This window comes from Carya illinoinensis, chromosome 12, assembly GCF_018687715.1.
Source record: "Carya illinoinensis cultivar Pawnee chromosome 12, C.illinoinensisPawnee_v1, whole genome shotgun sequence".
NCBI classification, from domain to species: Eukaryota; Viridiplantae; Streptophyta; class Magnoliopsida; order Fagales; family Juglandaceae; genus Carya; species Carya illinoinensis.
In genome coordinates, this window is record NC_056763.1 from 25,832,762 (window position 1) to 25,855,269 (window position 22,508).

The following is a 22,508-nucleotide window of genomic DNA, read 5'->3' on the forward strand; positions in this document are numbered from 1 at the left end:
ATGAAAACGGTTTTATTCATAATTTTTCTGCTCCTCGAACTCCTCAACAAAATGGGGTAGTAGAGAGGAAAAATAGATCTCTTCAAGAGATGGCAAGAACAATGCTCAATGAGAACAACTTGCCTAGTTATTTTTGGGCCGAAGCGGTAAGTACTGCATGTTATGTTATAAATAGAGTTATGTTAAGGTCTAAATTAGATAAAACCCCCTATGAGCTTTGGAATGAGAAAAAGTCCAACATTGGTTACTTTCATGTATTTGGATGCAAATGTTTTATTTTGAATGACAGAGATAATTTAGGCAAGTTTGATGCAAAATCTGATGAAGGTATTTTTCTCGGGTATTCTACTAATAGTAAAGCTTATAGAGTATTCAACAAAAAGACTTTAACTGTACAAGAATCTATGCATGTAGTATTTGATGAATCTAATTCTCCACTCTCCAAGAAATCTATTGATGAAGAAATAGAAGGTATAAATAACACAGAAAGTTTCAATCTCAACAAAGAGAAAGCAATAGAGGAAGTTCAACATGGAGCCATCAGGAAAGATCATCAAAATTTAATACAAGATGCAACCAAACAGTGGAAATTTGTGAAAGATCATCCAGTGGAACAAATTTTGGGAGAACCTTCACAAGGTGTAAGTACTCGATCATCTCTTAGAAATATTTGTAATCATACTGCTTTTCTATCTCAAATTGAACCCAAAAATATTGATGACGCACTTCTTGATGAATATTGGATTCTAGCTATGCAAGAAGAGTTGAATCAATTTGAAAGAAATGATGTTTGGACACTTGTTCCTAGACCCAAAAATTATACTATTATTGGAACAAAATGGGTTTTTAGAAACAAGAAAGATGAGTCTGGAGTCATTACTAGAAATAAGGCTCGACTTGTAGCCCAAGGTTTTAATCAAGAAGAAGGAATCGATTATGATGAGACATATGCACCTGTCGCAAGATTAGAAGCTATTCGAATGCTACTTGCATATGCTTGTTATAAAGATTTCAAACTTTTTCAAATGGATGTTAAAAGTGCTTTCTTAAATGGTTTTATAAATGAAGAGGTATATGTTGAGCAACCTCCAGGTTTTAAAAATCATATTTCCCCAAATCATGTTTTCAAACTCACAAAAGCACTATATGGACTTAAACAAGCTCCTAGAGCTTGGTACGAGAGACTCAGTGGTTTCTTGATTGAAAAAGGTTTTTCAAGAGGAAAAATCGACACAACTCTTTTCATTAAATATGAAAATGATGATATTCTTTTGATTCAGATTTATGTTGATGATATAATATTCGGTGCTACTAATGAAAATATGTGTCAAGTTTTTGCTAAGACTATGCAGGAAGAATTTGAGATGAGCATGATGGGTGAACTTACATTCTTTCTCGGATTGCAAATTAAGCAAGCAAAAAGTGGGACATTCATCAATCAATCAAAATATATTAAGGAATTACTGAAGAAGTTTGGGATGGAAAATGCTAAGGAAATTGGAACACCAATGAGCCCATCAACTAAACTTGATAAAGATGAATCCGGTAAGCCAGTTGACTCGAAGATATATCGAGGTATGATTGGTAGCTTATTATATTTAACAGCCAGTAGACCAGATATTATGTTTAGTGTGTGCTTATGTGCACGTTTTCAATCATCTCCAAAAGAATCACATTTAATTGCAGTTAAGCGCATTCTTAGATATCTTAGTGGTACAATTAACCTAGGGTTATGGTACCCTAAGCACACATCTTTCGATCTAATTAGCTACACAGATGCAGATTATGCTGGCTGTAAAATAGATCGAAAAAGCACTAGTGGAGCATGCCATTTCTTAGGTCATGCATTAGTTTCCTGGTTTAGTAAAAAACAAAATTCTGTTGCACTATCTACTGCTGAGGCAGAATATGTTGCTGCGGGTAGTTGTTGTGCTCAAGTTCTCTACATGAAGCAACAACTTGAAGATTTTAAACTCATGTATAATCACATTTCAATCAAATGTGATAATATAAGTGTTATAAATCTTTCAAAGAACCCAATACAACATTCTAGAACTAAGCATATTGAAATAAGGTATCATTTTCTTCGAGATCATGTGCAAAAAGGTGATATAATGTTAGAGTTCACAAACACACACGATCAGTTAGCAGATATTTTCACAAAACCTTTACCAGAAGATAGATTATGTATGATCAGAAGAGAAATAGGTATGATGCATGCTATGAATATCTCTTAAAAGATAGACCAGAGTCAATAAAAATAGAGATAGATTTTTTTTAATACTTTTACATAAATTTGAGATTCTTAGCCTCATGTTTGAGACGCTCATTCTCTTCATACAATATCATGTCATTCTTATTCATGGGAACCGGCAAGCGGAATGAAGAATCTAATAAAGATTTCAACTGTTTATTCTTCTGCCGAATGATTCCTTCCCTTGTGTGAGACTCTTGAACAATTTGTTGAAGTACAACAATTTGTTCTTTGAGCTTTTCAACTTCGTGATTTTTGGCTTGTAGCCGCTGAGAAAAAGCCACAATAGAGGAAGAGTAGCGAGTCTCAAGACTCACCAAGTCATAAATAGCATCAGAATCTGACTTATTAGTCAGATTATTATTTTCTTGCTGCAACATGGCACCAATGGTAGCTGCAGAAAGAACAGGAGGTTGAGATGCAGAATGCCTCATGGATGGATCTAGAGAAATGTTAGAAGAATGAGCCATTGAGAAAAGAATAGAAGGCTTAAAACGAGAATGCTGAAGGAATGCAGATGAGTTATAGAGATGAGATGAAAACTTGATGCGGATTAGATGAACTTCAGGACTGATTTTATAGAGATAGCATAAAGAATAAGACAAACTATTTTCTCTTCAAATCTTATTTAGTCAAAAGAAATACAAGATATGCTGGACACACATTGTCAAAAGTTTTCTTACTAAGCCAGCGAGATTAACAGTAGATTGTCCCTATTTTTCTAGTAAACGATGAACCTCTGCTGTTATCTGCCGATGTTGACCTTGTATCTGAACCCTTTCTCGTTCCAGCTCTTCTATTCGTGGTTGCAGATCATGAGCATACCAATCTGCAAATTTTTTCAACTCTTGGTTTTCTTGCTTTATCCTTTTATTCTCACTATCCTTATTAGCAAGCTTCTGTCGTAACTCAGATATTTGCATGTTAAGATGATCAATCTCACTCACCCTCGCCATTAACCTTCGAGACATGATCGTAACAGAGGCAGCATATTGATTACTGAGCATTCTTGATTCTGCAATAATCTCAGAATCAGCCTTATTAGAAAAACGGTTCACTGCTCCTATCATGGTATTGACGGCCTCAGGAGAGAAGATTGATGATTGATGCGTCAAGGGTTCCTGATTCAAGTCTGGAACATTAGTGGAAGAGAATTGCTCAGCCATTCTATCGTTGTGGAAAAACAGAACTCAGGTCAAGAAGTGATTATTTTTTTGGCATCCGATAGATGAAAATGATCATTTTTTTATAGAAACTCGGAGCCTTCAATCCCGTTTGTCAACAACATCAGGCGATTGTTTAAATCTTCAGCCGTATTAAATTCATAGAGTTAGGCCTCGAGGCTTTGCAGCACTTGTCGGGTCACGGACGGCTCCATTTTTCAACTATCTACAGTGACTATTAAACGCATCATTTTCTTCAGTCCATTTTCTTGTTGCGGATCCTTTTTAATGATGCCAAAAGGGGGAGAAGTGTTAGACTAGAACATTAACATTGTTTAAATTGCTAAACTTGTTATATATGCTTAGAATTATATTTATACTTTTGCTTGAAAAACTAACGCATATTTTCAGGGGGAGCTTAAGTATTAATATAGGTTTCAAGTTCTATCAAATATTTGTCATCATCAAAAAGGGGGAGATTGTTGAACTCAAGATTTCAAGTTTCATGTGATTATAAATCTACACATGGATTTTGATGATAACAAATGAATTCAAAGAATAAAGAAGTCTCAAGCTCAAGTTGTCTACACAATGGAGTCAAGCACATCAAGGAAACAAGCATGAGCAAGAAGGGAACAAGTTCACATTAAAATTATAGAGTAATGTTGTAAATCTCTTCAAAATTCGAAATTAGGATTAATGCTCAAAATTAATATTTTATCATAAAGCATTAAAATACAGTTTCCACATGTGCATGAATATTTTTGAAAATTAAATTTGAAAATTTTGAAAGATGATTGATTGTCATCTTTTGCATGTGCATGCCTTGATTAAAGGGTTGAACTTTGAAAATATTAAAGATGATTGATTGTCATCTTTCACATGTGCATGTTTTATTTGAATATTTTCAAAAGTGATTGATGCTTTTTTAGACTTATACAAAAAGTAAAAGATTAGGTTTGAATTTTTTGAAAATGAAAGTGTGCTCATTTTGTCATATGCCAAAAGTAAAAGATTAGGTTTGATTTTTTTGAAAAAGTGAATGATGTTGTCTTTGACAATTGAGAAAGAAGAACCTTTTATTTGAATTATTTGAAAAAGTGAATGATGTTGTCTTTGACAATTGAAAAAGAAGAACCTTTTATTTGAATTTTTTGAAAAAGTGAATGATGTTGTCTTTGACATGTGAATCTTTTTAAATTTGAATATGAAGTCTCATATGCCTATAAATAGATCATTTGAGAGCTTCACATTCACAACACCAAGAGCATACAACATTCATTCAAAGCTTTCATTCTCTCTTCTCTAAACATTGAGCCTTAATCTTTGTTCATTTTGAGAGATATAGCTTGCGCTGTATTGTTCTTATTTCACTCGTTGAGGAGTATTTTCTGATAACCTACCCACTATCAGCTTTTGTATCAGAAAAAGGGTGTGTATAACCCTTGTGTGTGTAGAAAGTATTCTACACAGGGAATAGTTGAATCACCACGTGTAAGGTGATTGCAAGTGTAGAGGGTGTTCTACACAGATCCTTTGTAGCGGTGTTGTTCAAAGGTGTAATAAGTTTCTATCTCCACCTGAAGGAGGTTGAATAGTGAATTTGGGAATCCTCAAGGGGTAGCTTGAGGCGAGGACGTAGGCAGTGGGGCCGAACCTCGTTAACATACTGAGTTTGCTTCTCTCTTACCCTTACTCCTTATATTTATTGTTATTTCATATTTTGTTTATATTTTATATTATATATTTGATTTATAATTGTTAATTTTTTTAATACAACTCAATTCACCCCCTCTCTTGTGTTAGTCATCTGGGCAACAAATATCAAATTTATTTGTCAACACCCCTTCGTCTATCCAACTTCGTCATTACTAAAACCATCTTCAGTTGTTTGTACTATCAGAACTCATTGCTACACCAAAACTATACCCAACAATCAGTTCAAAGTGCAGTAGAGGAATTCAACCACCATTCTCCCTACAAATTTCAGAAAAATCTAATGACTAGCTGATAAACTATTTCATTTAAACCCAGTTAAAATATAAATAGAAAAGGTTGTATTTACATACATGAAATGCCACAGTGACAAAAGCAACCATGCTAGTCATCGTCAAGAGGACTAGGCAGCCTCTTTCACTTGTAGGCCAGTATCTTGAGATTTGTGGTCTGATTTTCTTCGGGGAATAGATGGTCAATGTACTCCTCGTATCTCCCTCGTCAAATTTGTTATCATTTGCAGAAAAGGAAAGGTTAAAAATGGAATAAAACACATATAATATAATCAAAACTGCAGCCCGCACCGGTTGATTGAGAACTTTTATTGACCAACTTGAAAATGGTCCTCAAAATGCTAAGTGCTTTAAAGAAAATACGAGGTGACGTTTGATCATACAGTTTGTGATGAGATATTTGATTAAAAGTTAAATAAAATATTATTATAAAATATTTATTTAATATTAATTTTATTTTAAAATTAAAAAAAATTAAATTATTTATTATATTTTATTTAAAAATTTATAAAAAATATAATGATTATATGAAATGAGATAATTTAAAATTTAATATCTAAACCGGTCCCAATTAAAAATAATAATCAAATGTCTATTCTTGATTGCAATTGTGCATTTGTCGGATTATATTAAGAAAAATAATGATAGGTTTAGTACCTTTCTACCACTTTTTTATTATTTTTTTTATTTTTAATTTTTTTGTTTATTTAATGGTTAAAGAAATTGACTATTAGTGAAATTATATCTTTTTTTAAATGATTAAAGATGTTAAAAATATACTTTTAAAAAAATAATAATAATTTCAAAGAAAAATTTCATTATTTTTGTATAATTTTATTTAAGAAAATTTATAGGATTAGTGAACAATATCATTTTAATTATAGTGAGATAAAAATATGATAAATATTAAATACGTAATTTATAAAACTTTTCTTTAATGGTAAGAGGATTCAGATGAATATAGCACCAGCCGCGCGATGCCTATAAAGAGTTGCCGTGGCTGTATTCTACCTTCACTCTCCAATTGTAATTTTTATAATTTTAATATGCGGTTTTTGAGTAAGAAAAATTATCATAAGCTGTTCTATATTATGCACTTGATATTTATTAAAAAAATAAAATAAAATACAACATATATGTAATATAAAGAACAATGCTAATATGTTGTGAATTTGTTCCTTTATTTTAATCGTTGAATCATTTAATTTTTTATTATTTAATGATTAAAAAATTGACTTTTAGTGTATTAATATCTTTTTTACTTTTTAAAAATATTTAAAGATATTTTAAAATATATTAAAAAAGGAAAAAAAAATATGAATTTATACTAGTGGGCACCACTTTAATATAAAAGTAAGTAGAATAAAATGTCATTCTGATAATGAGTTGAAAAAATGATGATGTCGAACAGCCGCTTTAAAAATAAAAGGTGAAAATATTCACTTTTATTATGCAAACGGCCTAACTCTCTGAGTAAACCACGTGATTCGGTGGCGGGAGGAAAACCAATGGCTGAGTGCCGTGACAGGCTCTGCCGCTCAATCAGGCCACGTGATATGACCACCCTCCCCTCCTATGTACCACGAGCAATACTGTTGTATTCCATCTACGTGGACCGTCCATCTCCGGTTCTTTCTTCATCGTTCATAGTACTTCTATATTAAATCATTTTCTTTATAATTCAGAGTCACAAAAAATAAAATAAAGTAATTTTTTTTGAAAATTATTATTAATTATTAAATGCTCTTAAAAATGTTTGTATACAAATTTTATATTTATTTATTATTTAAAAAGATATACACGAGAATCGGACACTCTGATTGATTGAGACTATAAATATGATTATTTTATATTTTATAACTTTGTTTATAAGTTTTAAAAAATAAATTTTGAATTTTTGCTAAATATATTTATTGATATTCATGATATTTAAATAACAATGTACGAAATAAAAAAACTCATTCCACTCTAAATTGTGAGCGACCCCATGACAAAGAACCAAAGAAAAATCCGTCTAACAAATTAACAGTTTTGTAGAGTCCAAAAATAAAAATCACACGGTTTTGAAAAACGAAGTCTAATGTTTGAAGTGAGATAGTTATCTACAAGTTTCATCTTCAGGATCAACTAGGGCTTTCGTCTTCGACAATTTATGCGGTTTTATCCTTAGCCGTTCGTACTCCTTTGGAACAACTCTAGAGCTCGACCTGTCGCGGTGGGGTGCTTCGTTTTGGAAACGTCAGTAAGCACTGCGTTAAATTAGAGTGTTTTTTTTTTTTTTTTGTTCCCCTGCTTTTAATGCATTTACTGCTTTTGTACCGTCTCTGCTTTGGCTGCTGAGAAAATGGAAGAAAGTAAGGGAGCTAAAATAGTTTGGTGTTGTATTTAAATGTTGGGGTCTTAAAATAAGTTCATTCTGAAATTTACATATGCACACTTGCTTTATTTTCTAGCGTTTTGTTGGCTACCAATTGCATCCGAGGAGATTTTTTTTTTTGGTTGTATTGTTTATCTCTATTTTTTTATTATCAGAATTATGTAAACTTTGATTGCTAATTTTTCATACTTCTACCTGTTTCGGACCGTTCTCTTCATCTTTAGTAATTGTATTTTATTTCCTAACGATGCATATGTACGTGTGTTATACCAAGGATATTAGGAGACTGATGAGCTAATTGCTTTGGTTGCTTTCATCGTGAAGATTTTATTCATTTTTTTATTTTTGCATGCTTAATTGTTGTCCATATCTTTATATGATAAAATGGGAGTGCTTTCTCTTAATTTATTTGATATGGCTTTGCCTTCATATTCATAATTCTTCTAGCCGATGATGCTAGCAGTTGCTGTGAGGAGGAACTGGAAAGAAAAGCTGCATTTAATTTGTAGTTTATCTGGTTTTGACTGTCCCTTGTGCAGTAAAAGCTCAGCTATGACTGAGTGAGGTTAGTGTGGATACCATGGACGAAGGAGTGGGCGATGAGGTGAGCCGGTTAGGTGCAGTAGAGGGTGCACACCTCCAAAGCAAAGAGAGTGAGTATTCTCTAAAACCTGAAAGCTGCAACACGTTGGAATCTGGGCAAATGTTTGTACATGGAGAGGGTGACTATTCCCAAAGCCCACCCCAGGAATTTGCAGTTCAAGAGGGTAAGAATGTAAAGAGGAGTATACATCATGCGAATGGATTAGAACACCCCCATGCCACTCCTTGCTCAGTTGATGATGCTGGTATCATGGTTGAAGAATTGAGATTGACCAATTACAATGGCTCAAACTTAGCTATAATTGGTACATCAACCAATCGACAAAGAATGCGGACTAGGCAGAATCAATGGCAGCATCTCTATCAGCTCGCAGGTGGATCAAAAGGTGGGAATTCAAACGGTGACATAATACATAGGGACAATGGTCAGACAATGTCACGTTTCTGGGAGGATATGGGGTGCGGAGCTTGTCCGGAATTATTGGCACCAAAACCATTGAGTGACGATTGTAATGATAATATGGAAAATTTACCGCATGCTGAAAATGAAGGGGCATCAGAAAACAATAATGGAGGTATCCGGACGAAGATTATATCTAAATCAGGGTTTTCTGAGTTTTTTGTTAAACAGACGTTGAAAGGAAAAGGGATTATACATAAAGGCCCGCCTCCTCATGGCTTTCATGTTGAGTCCAGAGATCATAAAATTTTGAAAATGGCCGGTGGTACTATGGTGTCTTCTGATGTATCGCAGTCTTTGACTTTGAAAGCTGAAATGCCTTCTCCCAAAGGTTTTACTGGGATCAGGCCTGGTGGTTCTGATCATGGTGGAGTCAGTTTGAGACAATGGCTGAAAGTTGAACGCCACAAAGCAAGTAAAGTTAAGTGCTTGCATATATTTAGACAGATTGTGGATTTGGTGAATCATTCTCACTCTCAAGGAATTTCCTTGAAGAACCTACGACCTTCTTGTTTCAGGTTGTTGCCATCGAATCAGGTTAAGTACAGTGGGTCACCTGTCCAGAGAGAAATGTTAGATGGTGTTGTGGATCATAATACTTTGCACTTGGATAATTCACTTGTAAGAAAACGGCATTCGGAGCAAGTAATGTCTTCCTCTGCTGCTTTCTATGGTAAGAAGCAAAAGTTTAAGGAGAATGTGAACTTCGTTAGGCAGTGGCATCAATTCCCTTCAAGATCTGGCTCCAAATTTGAAACTGCATATGATAAAAGCATTACTATCACTTGTCCACGGGATTCTTGTAATGAGTATGGTGAAGATAATGCAGATACAGCATGTGAGACTCAGACCAAGTTTGGAGGCCCGTGTGGATCTTCTATAGGTCAACAGCACTTGACATTCTTAAGTGACCAGTTGGAAGTGAAGTGGTATAGAAGTCCTGAGGAGCTCATTGAGGATGGCTGCACTACATCAAATATTTACTGTCTGGGCGTTCTTCTTTTTGAGGTGAGATGCTCTTTCCCACTATATGACTTGAAATTTCCATTTCAACTTTTATATTTTTGCTAATTCCAAACTCCAGCCAGACATGCTTGTCGCCATTGGGTTGAACACTGTGTCTACTAGAGACAAATACAGAAGTACATACATTTGTCCATAAATAATGTGGTGCTTGATATTGCTCACCTCTACCACAATCATTTCTGGAAAGCATTAATGGGGAAATCCATAACTAGCTAGACTGCTTTTCTCAACTGGTGACTGTATGGGGAAGAGATGACTTATATGCGTGTCTGAGTGCTTGTTTTGTCTGTCTAGAGCCAAACTTACTTGTTGCTCATTTTGTGTTCAAAACTATAGATGCATTGATTTACAATGTAATGTTTAGCCGCTGATGTCTGTGGTTTGGTTTGTGTTTTGCAAATGATGCTGAATATGTGACCAATTTATGTTTAGTATCCCTGTATTGACTTGTGATTTGAGGTACTGCTGAGTTTGAAATTTTTTTTTGCGCTTATGAGGGTTTTTTTAGCATATGAGAAGAAGTAAATATGAAATTCCCAGTTCTTAATAAGTTAATATACCTTTGGTTCCACTATTCATATTTAATCTCAAAGGAACTTTGCATTTTATCTGCATAGTGCTGTTTTAATCAATTTTATTGTTGCATAGTCAGCTGTAGAATGTGGATATCTTTATGATATGAACTTCTGATTCAATCCAGCTCTAGTTTGCAAAGAACTTGAGCTATGAAATAAGAGATCCTTGTACCGTAGGAGACGTAGCTCTGGGAATTTAGAGTTTTACTGCACCTCTTGCTCTTGATCTGATATCATAAAGGTTTAAATTACACCCACTGGTTGTCAAAATCAATGCTATTCCTCACCCACATTGTATTAGGCTTTGCTATGCTAATTTGGCACCCTCTACTTGAATCACTTGCATTGGTGTACCTAGTCATCCTTGTTTCATGTGACACAGACCTAGCCATTTTAGACAATTTTATACATTTTCCCATCTTTTATGGTAGTCAGCACAAATGAATTTATCTTTTCTTACCACTCATCTGTCTCTATGACAGTTCAAAACCAGCATTATCACAATTGAAAAACTCTTTGTGCCATGTTCAGGATCTGGAATCATTATTTTGGTCTATTTTTGTTTGGTTATACCTATGAGTTATGGGTTTTTTTTTTTTTTTTTTCAGTTACTTGGCCATTTTGACTCTGAAAAAGTGCGCGCCGCAGCAATGTCAGATCTGCATTATAGAATTCTTCCCCCAAATTTTTTATCAGAAAATCCCAAGGAGGCTGGATTCTGTCTTTGGTTGCTTCATCCTGAACCTTCATTGCGCCCAACAACCAGGTAATACGAAACTTTTTTGAAGTTGAAGTCTATTAAATTCAGTTAACGTTGGGTATGGAGAATGAGGCATGCCAAGTGTATTTTCCTTCACTTGAGCTGATGAACAACAGAACAAGATACTGGATTTTTATTTCATCAAAATAATTTCTATTAGAAAGTGTTGGGTTGAGCTGATAATAAAGCTGATGCAAATACTTTGAATTTTGGAGCTCAGCTTGGATCTGTATGTGGGCATAATTATCTGAATTGATATTTGTCTGTCTCTAACAGGGAGATTCTACAATCCGAATTGATTAATGGAGTGGAGGAGGTGCATGCAGAAGAATTATCATCATCCATTGATGAAGATGATGCTGAATCGGAACTACTATTGCATTTCCTTGTCTCATTGAAAGAGCACAAGCAGCAGCATGCTTCCAATTTAGTAAAAGACATTAGCTTCCTAGAAGAGGATATTAAAATGGTTGACAGGAGGTGCAGTTTAAGAAGCTCATTGGTTCATTCTTACTCTCAGGATGACTCCATCTGTAGAAACGAGAATAGGTTTTGTTGTAAAGAGTCCTCAAGTCTGGATGTGCTTTCTCAATCACCCCCTATCTCTAATACCCATGAGTCGGGGTTGACTAGGAATGTTGACCAGCTTGAAAGTGCTTACTTCTCCATGAGATCCAAAATTCAGCTCTCTGAAAATGATGCCACATCACGCCCAGATAAGGATTTATTGAGAACTCGTGAGAATTGGCATTTGGCCCAAAAAGATGAAGAAAACCAGATTCCTACTGATCACTTAGGAGCCTTCTTTGATGGTTTATGCAAGTATGCTCGTTTCAGTAAGTTTGAAGCATGTGGGATACTAAGAAATGGTGATTTCAATACTTCTGCAAATGTCATTTGTTCTCTCAGTTTTGACCGGGATGAGGATTATTTTGCTGCTGCTGGAATATCAAAGAAAATAAAGATATTCGAATTTAATGCACTCTTTAATGACTCTGCTGATATTCATTATCCAGCAATTGAGATGTCAAATAAGTCAAAGCTCAGTTGTGTTTGCTGGAACAACTATATCAAGAACTATCTGGTTTCAACTGATTATGATGGTGTAGTGAAGGTGCGCATATCTACATGTCTCACTGTGAATTGACTTAGGATGCTTGGGGAATGAGATGTGATGAGAATTTTGTGAATAGTAGTAGATGGTTTGTGAATAGTAGTGAGATAGTTTGAGTTAAGTATTTTTTGGGTTTTAGGAAAATAGAGAAAAAATTGAAAAAAAATATTATAAAGTTAAAATATTGTTAGAATGTAATTTTTTAATATGATTTTTATTTTGGGATTTGAAAAAATTGAATTGTTTTTTGTTTGAAAGTTTGGGAAAGTTGTAATGATTAATTTGAAAAAGTTGTAATGATTAGTTTGAAAGTGTTTGTGTTTGAGTTTTGTTTGGGAATGAGATGAGATGGATGAAAATAATTTCCAAACATCCCCCTAAAGGATCTTTTTCTATTAATAGTTCATGCTCGTGCTCTGATTTCCTCTGTTAATTCTAGTTCCCTCTGTTAATATTTATTAATTTTTTATTGCATTGAATAGGGCTGACCAGAATTTCTAAAACCTGAACAATGAGACCTTAAGATTTCATTGGAGTAGATACAATTAATTTACATACTCCCTATGGATGGTATGAACAGTGTGCACACCATCTTCTTTAATCCTTTTTATCCTCAGTACATAATTTTGAGACTTACTCTATGGAAGAATGGATTATATATGTAAAATTACAGGCTTAGATTATGTTCAGGATGGGTATGGGTGCATGTATGCAATTGTTCATTGATGATGATTATGTCTAAGTATTTCTGTATTGATGGTTGATACTACAATATACATCATTATTGGGTAATCCATGATATTACAAGTTAATTTTGAACACTGGAGGTTCTTGTGGGCTTCCCTGATGCGTGGTGTTTTAACCTGGCATATCCCTTACTTTGACATTTACTAAATTTCCTTGTTGCTCATGACATGATTTGCTTGGATTGAGTTACAGTTATGGGATGCAAGTACCGGTCAAGGGGTTTCTCAGTTCAAAGAGCACGAAAAGAGGGCATGGTCTGTCGACTTTTCTCGAGTATATCCCACAAAACTGGCCAGTGGAAGTGATGATTGTTCAGTGAAACTGTGGAGCATTAGTGAGGCATAATTGCTCTCTTTTACTCTCTTTCTTTGCCAAATTAATACAAGAAAATTGATACCAAAATACATGGTCTGTTGTTCTTAGAATTTCATTATCTCAATAATTTTAGTGAAAGTATGAGAAAAAGGGGATTTATTTAATTTTATCCTGTTCTTTAAGCTAAAGAAGTGCGAAGTTTGCTTGTTGTATTCATTAAATTGCTGATCTTTGAAGAACTATATTTCTTTCCTTTTTTTTCTGGATAAATTTACTTTATTTCCAAGAAGATCATCTTTATGCCACTCATTGAACATAGTGAACAACAAACGAAATCTTGTGATTCGAATTTTTTTTTTTTTTTTAAAAAGATTGAATAAGATGGCAAGGACTGTCCTTTGTTGGGTCAATTGGCAAGATGTGCTGGTCGGTTGATGGATGGCGACAGTTTTGCTTTGACCCATTTGAAGATAATGTCACATTTTAGAATTATTTAATTGTAGCTCTGACCACTGCTTGAAAATATTTGGAAGTCTTATGCAATAGAGCTCCTTGTGCAGAAAAACTGTTTAGATACAATCAAGAACATTGCAAATGTCTGCTGTGTTCAGTTCTCTGCTCACTCCTCGCATTTGCTGGCCTTTGGGTCTGCTGATTATCGAACTTATTGCTTCGACCTTCGGTTTGCTAAAATCCCCTGGTGTGTATTGGCTGGCCATGGAAAAGCTGTCAGCTATGTGAAATTTTTGGACTCTCAAACATTGGTTTCTGCATCCACTGATAACACATTAAAGCTTTGGGATCTCAACAATACCAGTCCTAGTGGTCTGTCCGCTAATGCTTGCAGCTTAACACTTCGTGGGCATACTAATGAGAAGGTTAGTTTTTTTACATGCTATGACCTACCTTTGTTTCTTGATTCTAATTAGATCTTGCTTTGACTAAGAATCTGACATTTGCTTCCTTTTCTTGGTTGGTTCAATATTAAATTTGTTTCCTCAGAATTTTGTGGGTTTATCCACTGCTGATGGTTACATAGCATGCGGTTCAGAAACAAATGAGGTATGCATTCATTGCTGGTGTCGCATGCATTCATTGATTTATGAAGGAAAAAGGATTTTTCTTTCATCCTTTCTGTTTTCCCTTCCCCTTTTTTGTGCTCTTTTCTTGTAAATCGAAGGAAATTTGGTACCCGGTAGAAATTGAAGAAGTTTTAAAAAAAGCTTCCAGCTGCTGTTCAAGTCCCCAATATCTACATTTTTTGCATGAGATAATAGAATCGTCTAATCAGTTGAAGCGGTCTCATTGTTTTCAGGTTTATGCTTACCATAGGTCTCTGCCTATGCCAATTACTTCCCACAAGTTTGGCTCCATTGATCCTATCTCCGAAAAAGATACCGACGAAGACAATGGACAATTTGTTTCAAGTGTCTGTTGGAGAGGGAAATCAGATATGGTAGTTGCTGCCACCTCTAGTGGGTGCATGAAAGTGTTGCAGTTGGTTTGAGTAAAAGTGGACTGTCTGAGACCAAGGAGTTGCAGTCTTTGGTGGCTTCTTCGAAGCCCTGAGTCCCAAGGCTTTCCTGGAGGAGGACTATTACTAAGCTGAAACCATATAATAAAATCTATATGGGGAAGCTGAGAATCTGAAGAATTCTTCGGCTCTAGCTGTTCATGTGAAGGGATTCACTCCTTTGAAATACCGACTCGGCAGAATCCCAGCCCAAGAAAATCTTGGGAGAGAAGCCAGCCAGAAATTATGACAACCGATTCCAGATCTCCACATTGGAAGATTGAGATACCAGAGCATAAGAAATTAAAGGCGTAAAACCAGACATCGTCTTGTCATTAATAGAAAGAGGCCCAAGCTTCACAATGTCAAATGATTCATCCAGATCAACATGAATTCAGGACAGAATTCACGATAATTTCTAAATTTAGAGGATTTGAGGCGCGAATGTGTTGGGCATTTAATTGCTTCGCAATAAGCGATCAGTTTTTGCAGTTGCTCGTCTGAACAAATGCAGAGTGCGTTGCGGTCCATAAAAATAAGTTCTCGATGAAGGACTTGCATTTTTTAACACGAGTCGTTTGTTCAAAGACAGCTCAGAAGTGTTGTTGATGCTGACAATTAATGTCATAAAGTGAGAAATTTTATTGTAATTTTTTAAAAAATTGATGTATGTTTAAAGTTTTGTTAACCGTGAGGCGTAGCTCAATTGGTCAGGTTTTGTGTTTGCTCTTCAATGATCATTAGTTTGATTCCTCTTATGGCTACTGAAGATTTATCTGGCCGTTAACTTCAAGACCCCATGGGATTAGTCGAGGTGCGCGCAAGCTGGCTCGGACATTCAAGGATATTAAAAAAAAATGTTTAAAGTTTTGTTCCAAAGATCTGACAGGATGTCCTGGTTATGTCTTTTTGGCTTATTTTGTAATTCTGTAAACTTGTGATTAATTTTTCTTCGAAGGAAGAGTATGTCAATGCACTTCTTTATTTGAAAGATTTAAATTTTAGAAGTTATATTTGAAATCAAATCATATTATGGAAGCACCTTATCAAATATGATTTATTAAAAATTTTATTCAGAAACTTTACATTACACAGAATATAAATAGTAGTTACAGTTGTGAGTGTATAAGTGTTGTATAATTATTTTGAAAAAAATAATAATAAATCAGAAATTTATATGAAAATTTTAATTTTTAATAATAGATTTTATTCTTTTTTAAAACGATTGTATAGTAATTATATACTTTATGATTATATATAGTATTACTCTTGAGAAAATAAAATTAAAATTAAAAAAATCAAAATAAGAACTCGTTCTATATTACACTACAGAGAATAAAAAAAATTTTAAGAAAAAAGGGCAAAAAAAAAAAAAAAAAAGGTTTTGGAAATACTAAAAAAATATGGACCGTGTCATCATTGCAGTCGCAAGCTAAGCTAGCTAGCCATAGATTGCAAGAACCACAAAAACGACTGCGTTACATGCTCGCTCCGCGAACGTAGAAGACGATGCAGTGGTACTTCGTTGCGGCGCTCCTTACCATTCTCACCAGCTCTCAGGTCAGCAACCAGAAAATCATAACTCCTCTTTGTTGAGCTTCGAATCTAATGCAACGTAATGTACCCAATCAATGCTCGATTTGCTACAATTTCATCCACGCTGCCTGCTTGCCTTTTCTATTGTATAGATCCCATACATTCACTGCTCCTCATTACTATGATTGTTGGGATTTTTCATTGCAATTTCGACCAATTTCATTTAGATACGATGCTTATTGGAAATGAATTGACATTTTGGTTAATTTTACTTGCTTACGCTGACTGATTGAATTCTAATGAAAGAGTTATCTTCCCGATTCAAATGTGTTAGAGATTGATATTTCTGGATGTGACAGGGGATTTTGACAACACTCTCTCAAAGTAATGGACGGTATTTGTATGACTATGCAACCGTTCCATTTCTTGCAGAAGTTTTTAAGGTATTTTTCATAAACTGAAGTATTAGATTAGCTGTGCTACACCCTATCAGAAGCCCTTAATAGTTAATATACAATATATATATATATTTTTTAAATCTTGTTTTTATTATTCCAGCTAGTGGTTTCTAGTTTACTTCTTTGGCAAGAGTGCCGGGTATCGCCTTCTACAAGGATGACCACGGACTGGAAAAGTGTGCGGTTATTTCCTATTCCTTCGGTCATATACCTAGTTCACAACAACGTTCAATTTGCTACATTAACTTACGTGGATACGTCGACCTACCAGATTATGGGTAATCTGAAGATTGTGACTACTGCCTTATTATTCAGGTGCCTACATTGTCCCTTTTGAGGTCATGTATTATCTGATTCCTTTTTGTGATTTTTGCTGTACTGTTTGTTATCTGTAAATCTTTAGTCTTTTGCTTTTTTGACTAGGATATATGTTTTGTTTACTGTAGCATCTTTTTGTTAATTTACTGAAGAATCACTTTATATGATGCTTAGGCTATTCCTGAGGAGGAAGCTGTCTAATATACAATGGATGGCTATTTGTCTATTAGCAGTTGGAACAACCACAAGCCAGGTTTGATTACTCTAACTTATAGAATATTACAACTGAGGCTGGTTTCTTAATTAAAACTGTGGTGTCTTACATTTTCATGAACTATTGGTCTTTAATCATCTGATGTTTTAGCACAACAATCTTCATGCTTATTCAGAAACATACTCAAATTAATGAGTGGCAGCTTCCTGCCTGGTGTTTTTATGGCATTCATTATAAGATGCTGGACCTTACATATTCTGAATCCACTTAATAGAATGTATTATTTGTACCCTTGATAATCCTTAATAGAATTTTTTTTAGATGCATTTGAAGGAGTGAACTAGGTGGTCATCTCTGTATTCTTTTGTAGTTGAGAAATTATGCTATTATTGTTCCTTTAAATGGTGAATTATTAAAACTAAAAAAGGAAAGAAAAAAGAAGTCTATATAAAAGTGACCGATCCTTTTGCCCAAATTTTATTGTTCCAACTGTTGTAGATTAAAGGTTGTGGAGAAGCTTCATGTGACTCTCTATTCTCAGCACCAATCCAAGGGTATATGTTGGGGATTCTATCTGCTTGTCTATCGGCACTGGCAGGCGTTTACACAGAATTTCTGATGAAGAAGAACAATGATAGCTTGTATTGGCAGAATGTACAATTATATACGTAGGTATCTTTTATCCTCATATTAACTTGATTATTCAATAGCATAATCATCTGTAATCTTGAGTATTTGCCATTGCATATCTCACCCAGAAGCCCAGAAGTCTTTCATAATTGGAAGTCTTAAAGGATGTTTAAAAGTAATTCTCGCACCCCCCCCCCCCCCCCCCCCCCCCAAAAAAACACCAAAAAAAAATAAAAATTGAAGATTGGTAGCATTTCTCTGCTTATGGTCCTTTTAAGATCTAAATAAGAGAAGCTATTGGATTATGAGTTGTATTGAAGTTTCTCAATTTATCTTGTATGATATTTTTGGGAGATAGGTTTCCTTTTTTTAAGGCATATGCTTGAATTATATTTTGATTGTACTCTTTTAATAAAACGTTTGATTACTTTTTAGAAATATATATGTAGATTGTAGTCTAGTGTTTCTACTGCCCCAGTATACTTTGGGATAATGTTTCTTTCTCAGGTTTGGTGCAATTTTCAATATGGCACGGCTTCTTGCAGATGATTTTAGGGGTGGATTTGAGAATGGTCCTTGGTGGCACCGTATTTTTGATGGATACAGTATTACAACTTGGATGGTTGTATTAAACCTTGGATCCACAGGCTTGCTGGTTTCATGGTTGATGAAGTATGCTGACAATATTGTGAAGGTGAATTTTTTTTTTTTTCTTTTCTACAAAGCTTTTATTACAAATATAAGTTACCCGAAAATGCATAGCGCTGAAATATTTTATTAGTTTCTTTGTTTTTTCCCCTTAATTTTTACATAGCCTTTTACTCACATTCTACTTGGGGAACCCTATTACCGGTGTAAATATACAAATCAAGTGTACCTATACGCTAAGTTGTATAACATTTTCAATGATATACTTTTGCTGACCATTCAATGTGTTTTCTTATTTTTACTGCTGTTTACATGCGCTAAAATCAGGTGTATTCCACATCAATGGCCATGCTGCTTACAATGGTTTTATCTGTATACCTTTTCAATTTCAAGCCTGCACTGCAGGTAAAAAACCATGTATTTCAAAGTCCAAATTTCTTCTCTATATCTCATGCCAAGCAGTACTTTTACATGGTTATTGATCCTTTTTTTTCATGTTTACCTTTTCTTGTCTTACTGCAGCTTTTCTTAGGTATTATTATCTGTATGATGTCCCTACACATGTATTTTGCCCCTCCAAACATACTGGTGGATTTGCCATCAACCACTGAAGCAGCTCCTATGAAAGTCTAAAAGAAGTTTGTGTTGAACCAAGAACAGATTCCTGTTGTTTCTCTTGTTCAAGGAAACTGATAACTTTTGTCAGATGCCCACTGGAAATGGCTACTAACTTACTAATGAATTGCCATCTATGGAATATATGGAGAGGGGATACCACACTACGTCCTTCGAGAAGCATCTGTAGTTGGAAACCACCCTGTTGACATCTGGGTTCTTCAGGGGAACAGAACAATCCCCCCGGCCGACAATTACCATCCAAGTTGTGACTGAACAAATGTATTCCATTATGTACGTGAACAGACTGACATGTAGATTGTTTTCAAAGTACTATTTTTAGCTCCATGTACTGATAATCTTGTTCAAAATTTAAATTCCACTAATTTCTTTTTCGTTTTTCATTCATCATGATTAAAGAATGGCTACAAATTCCTGATGTTTGTCCCGTGCAAGGAAACTGAATGCTTTTTTGTCATGTGCTCACCAGAAGCTGGCTATACTCCCCCAAAGGCACGAGAAACAAACTAATATATTCAAGGATATTTATGAACAAAAAGTTTTTACAACTTGAATTCTTTAAGCTAATCATAGATTAACTGAAGAAGTTGTTAGGGAATCAGAATCTCTTATCGAGGATTCTTTGGTTCTGCTTTGTTCATTTTCTATATCCTGCAATTTATTTATTTATTTTTAAATCCAATTCTGGCAAGATCGATGGATATGTCTAAATTGTCTTTTGCATTTGAGTCTTCTAGGCCTATTTTAAATTCACACAGCTGGGTTTTACCAAAAGAAAATGAGTGGGGCTATATTTTGTTAGGGATGATAAGAGAAAAACAAAAAATAGAATCAATCAGAGACAAGACACAAAGTTTACTTGGTTTGATAATGTCTCTACATCTGTGGAACTGCAGAGAATTTTATTTTAGACAGATGGCTAAAAAAGTGCTCCGCCGTCTTGTTCAATACGAGTAATCCCTAATGAACCCGCAAGTTTTAGCACTTTCCCTTTAAAATGCCTTGCTTCTCTGATTCTAGAACTCGCTCGTGGTGAATTGAAGAATCACGGCCTTCACCCTATACTGCACTAACAAGTAACTAGTGCAGTGAATTGAGCAAAAATGGATATAGATATGTACGTACACATGTAACATCAAAACTGCAACTGGGTGCATTATTTTATAACTTGCAAGGATAGCTCTAGAAAATGGATGGTCTGGCAGTGTTTCTAAAATTTAATCAAACAATCCTAACCATTCAATCGTTAGAGGCATGAATATGGACTATCATATATAGCTTTCAGTGTTGTTCGGATGCATTAAATTGAGTCTCTCAACACTTGGCTCGCATACCACGATGTAAAAAGGTAGAAAAATCCATCATAATGTTCGGAATGCTTCGCTTTCAAAACATTAATGCACCCTCATTCTTGTTTTCGTTCTTGTATTTGTACACACTATCTAACGTTCTCCTTCCTAGGATGTCTATAAAAGGGCAACTTGGGACTGGTTTCTGATCAAAACAACACATTGTGGAAAAGTGATCAGGATGAGTAGTGGAAGTGGTTGTGCCAACACTGCTTATGCCTTGCAGGGGCTAAAGCCAAATGGGCAACAAGTGATGAGCAAGAGCAACAGGTGCTACAAGTTCCAGATGCCTCTGCACTACCCAAGGTACAAGAAGAGTGACTACGAGGCCATGCCTGAGTGGAAACTGGACGTCCTGCTTAATGAGTACGGGCTGCCTGTCAATGGAGATGTCACCCAAAAGAGGAAGTTCGCCATGGGAGCCTTCCTTTGGCCTTCCCAACAATGAACAACTGCATGTAACTTCGTTCCAAAAGCTTATTAGTAATAACTAAGAAAAAAGCCTAGGGTGGATGATAATCTTAGATATTTAATCATCTTTGAGGTTTATTTAGATTATCATGTAATTTTTAATGTTTTAGGTCGATCCTCATGGTCTGTGTAATACTTGTGTGCAAGTATAATGAATATATATAATATATTAATACATAAGACAAGTATCTATTCAAAGGATCGAGGAGCTTTAGATTCATGCATGATTGGGGTGGCCATGGTCCCCTAAACATTTATATTTTTAAGTTCCATTCTTGCAAGAAGCATATAGGTGGCGCCCAACCCTATGTTTGACTATTTATCAGCAGTACCATCACGGCATGTGCTTGTTCATGATTTCCCTGCATAAAAATATATATACAAGACCAGACTAAAGCATGCATGCAGTTCAATGCTCAGCAGCTCATATGCATGCTGTACCTGCTTATCATGTTTGTGTGTAAGCTAGCTAAAGGGGTTCAACTGTAATATTGCAGATCATAAACTTGCATGCATGCATCATACAGCTTGAGCTCTCCAAGAAATAAAAAGGGATCAATAGGCTATTCTCTTAATCATCATTATAAATAGATGGTCATGATCTCTAACAGGATTACTTATAAAAAAAAAAAAATTGATATCCAACAGGATTGGATTCTTTTTTATTTATAACGTTTGAATCTTATGCTGTTATTCATCGTCTATGTAAGGAATTATTGTGCGTTGGTCGATAGTTTTGTTTAGTATGTTAATGGGCGGTCTCGCGTCTCGTGATTAGTTTCTATAGCTACTAGAAAGAGTAAGATCATTCTTAACTTCGAGCACTCCTAACGGATTATCTATATCTAAAATAAAGTGTTATTTTTAACCATTAGACATAAAAACCGCTTGCAATGGATTAGCTAATGCCAAATTTTGTAGCTTTTAGTTACAGTATTTGTAAAGATAAAATTAAATTTGATTGCTACTGTACAAGGAGAAAATCCTTATTTTATTATTCGTATGTAACTCTTCATCTCTCCTCTTGATATTTTCTCAACATAACTGACATCTGTTTCTTTCTCTCGAATTCTTTTTCCCATTTTCACTTCTATTTTTCTCGTAATTTAATTAGAATATAATTCCTAATTAACATATAAATAGGTAGAATGGTAAATTATGATAAAATAAAATAAATTACTCATTACTATATAATGAATAAATTAATAATTCAATATAAAGATTTGATATGACTAGTCGAAGTTAAATTCAAATCATATTATTTTATTATTATATAATGAAAAAATAAATATTCTAATGTGAAAACTTATGTGAATGGAATAGTCTAAATCA

General features: G+C 34.6%; 2 protein-coding genes across 5 annotated transcripts; both read left to right on the top strand.

The window, feature by feature from the left end:
• The first annotated feature begins 7,389 nt into the window (after nt 1–7,389).
• LOC122289655 (protein SPA1-RELATED 2-like) lies at nt 7,390–15,907 on the top strand. Of its 4 annotated transcripts, none has more exons than XM_043096841.1 (8): nt 7,390–7,668; nt 8,343–9,874; nt 11,076–11,233; nt 11,504–12,341; nt 13,281–13,427; nt 13,964–14,281; nt 14,406–14,465; nt 14,719–15,907. In XM_043096841.1, exons 2-8 carry the CDS (start codon nt 8,384–8,386, stop codon nt 14,908–14,910), a joined length of 3,204 nt encoding a protein of 1,067 aa, XP_042952775.1. In that variant the 5' UTR covers nt 7,390–7,668; nt 8,343–8,383; the 3' UTR covers nt 14,911–15,907. The 4 variants fall into 4 exon arrangements, with proteins under 4 accessions (XP_042952775.1, XP_042952773.1, XP_042952774.1 ...); XM_043096839.1 differs by having other exon boundaries at nt 7,390–7,664; nt 8,251–9,874; XM_043096840.1 differs by having other exon boundaries at nt 7,390–7,664; nt 8,267–9,874.
• A 412-nt stretch (nt 15,908–16,319) lies between these two features.
• Nucleotides 16,320–19,739, top strand: LOC122290401 (CMP-sialic acid transporter 1-like). Its single transcript, XM_043098050.1, is given in 9 exon segments — nt 16,320–16,476; nt 16,812–16,895; nt 17,011–17,225; nt 17,403–17,481; nt 17,941–18,110; nt 18,580–18,766; nt 19,048–19,125; nt 19,243–19,335; nt 19,338–19,739. Coding segments are annotated over 9 exon segments (1,164 nt in total). The 5' UTR covers nt 16,320–16,425; the 3' UTR covers nt 19,545–19,739.
• The last annotated feature ends 2,769 nt before the right edge of the window (nt 19,740–22,508 follow it).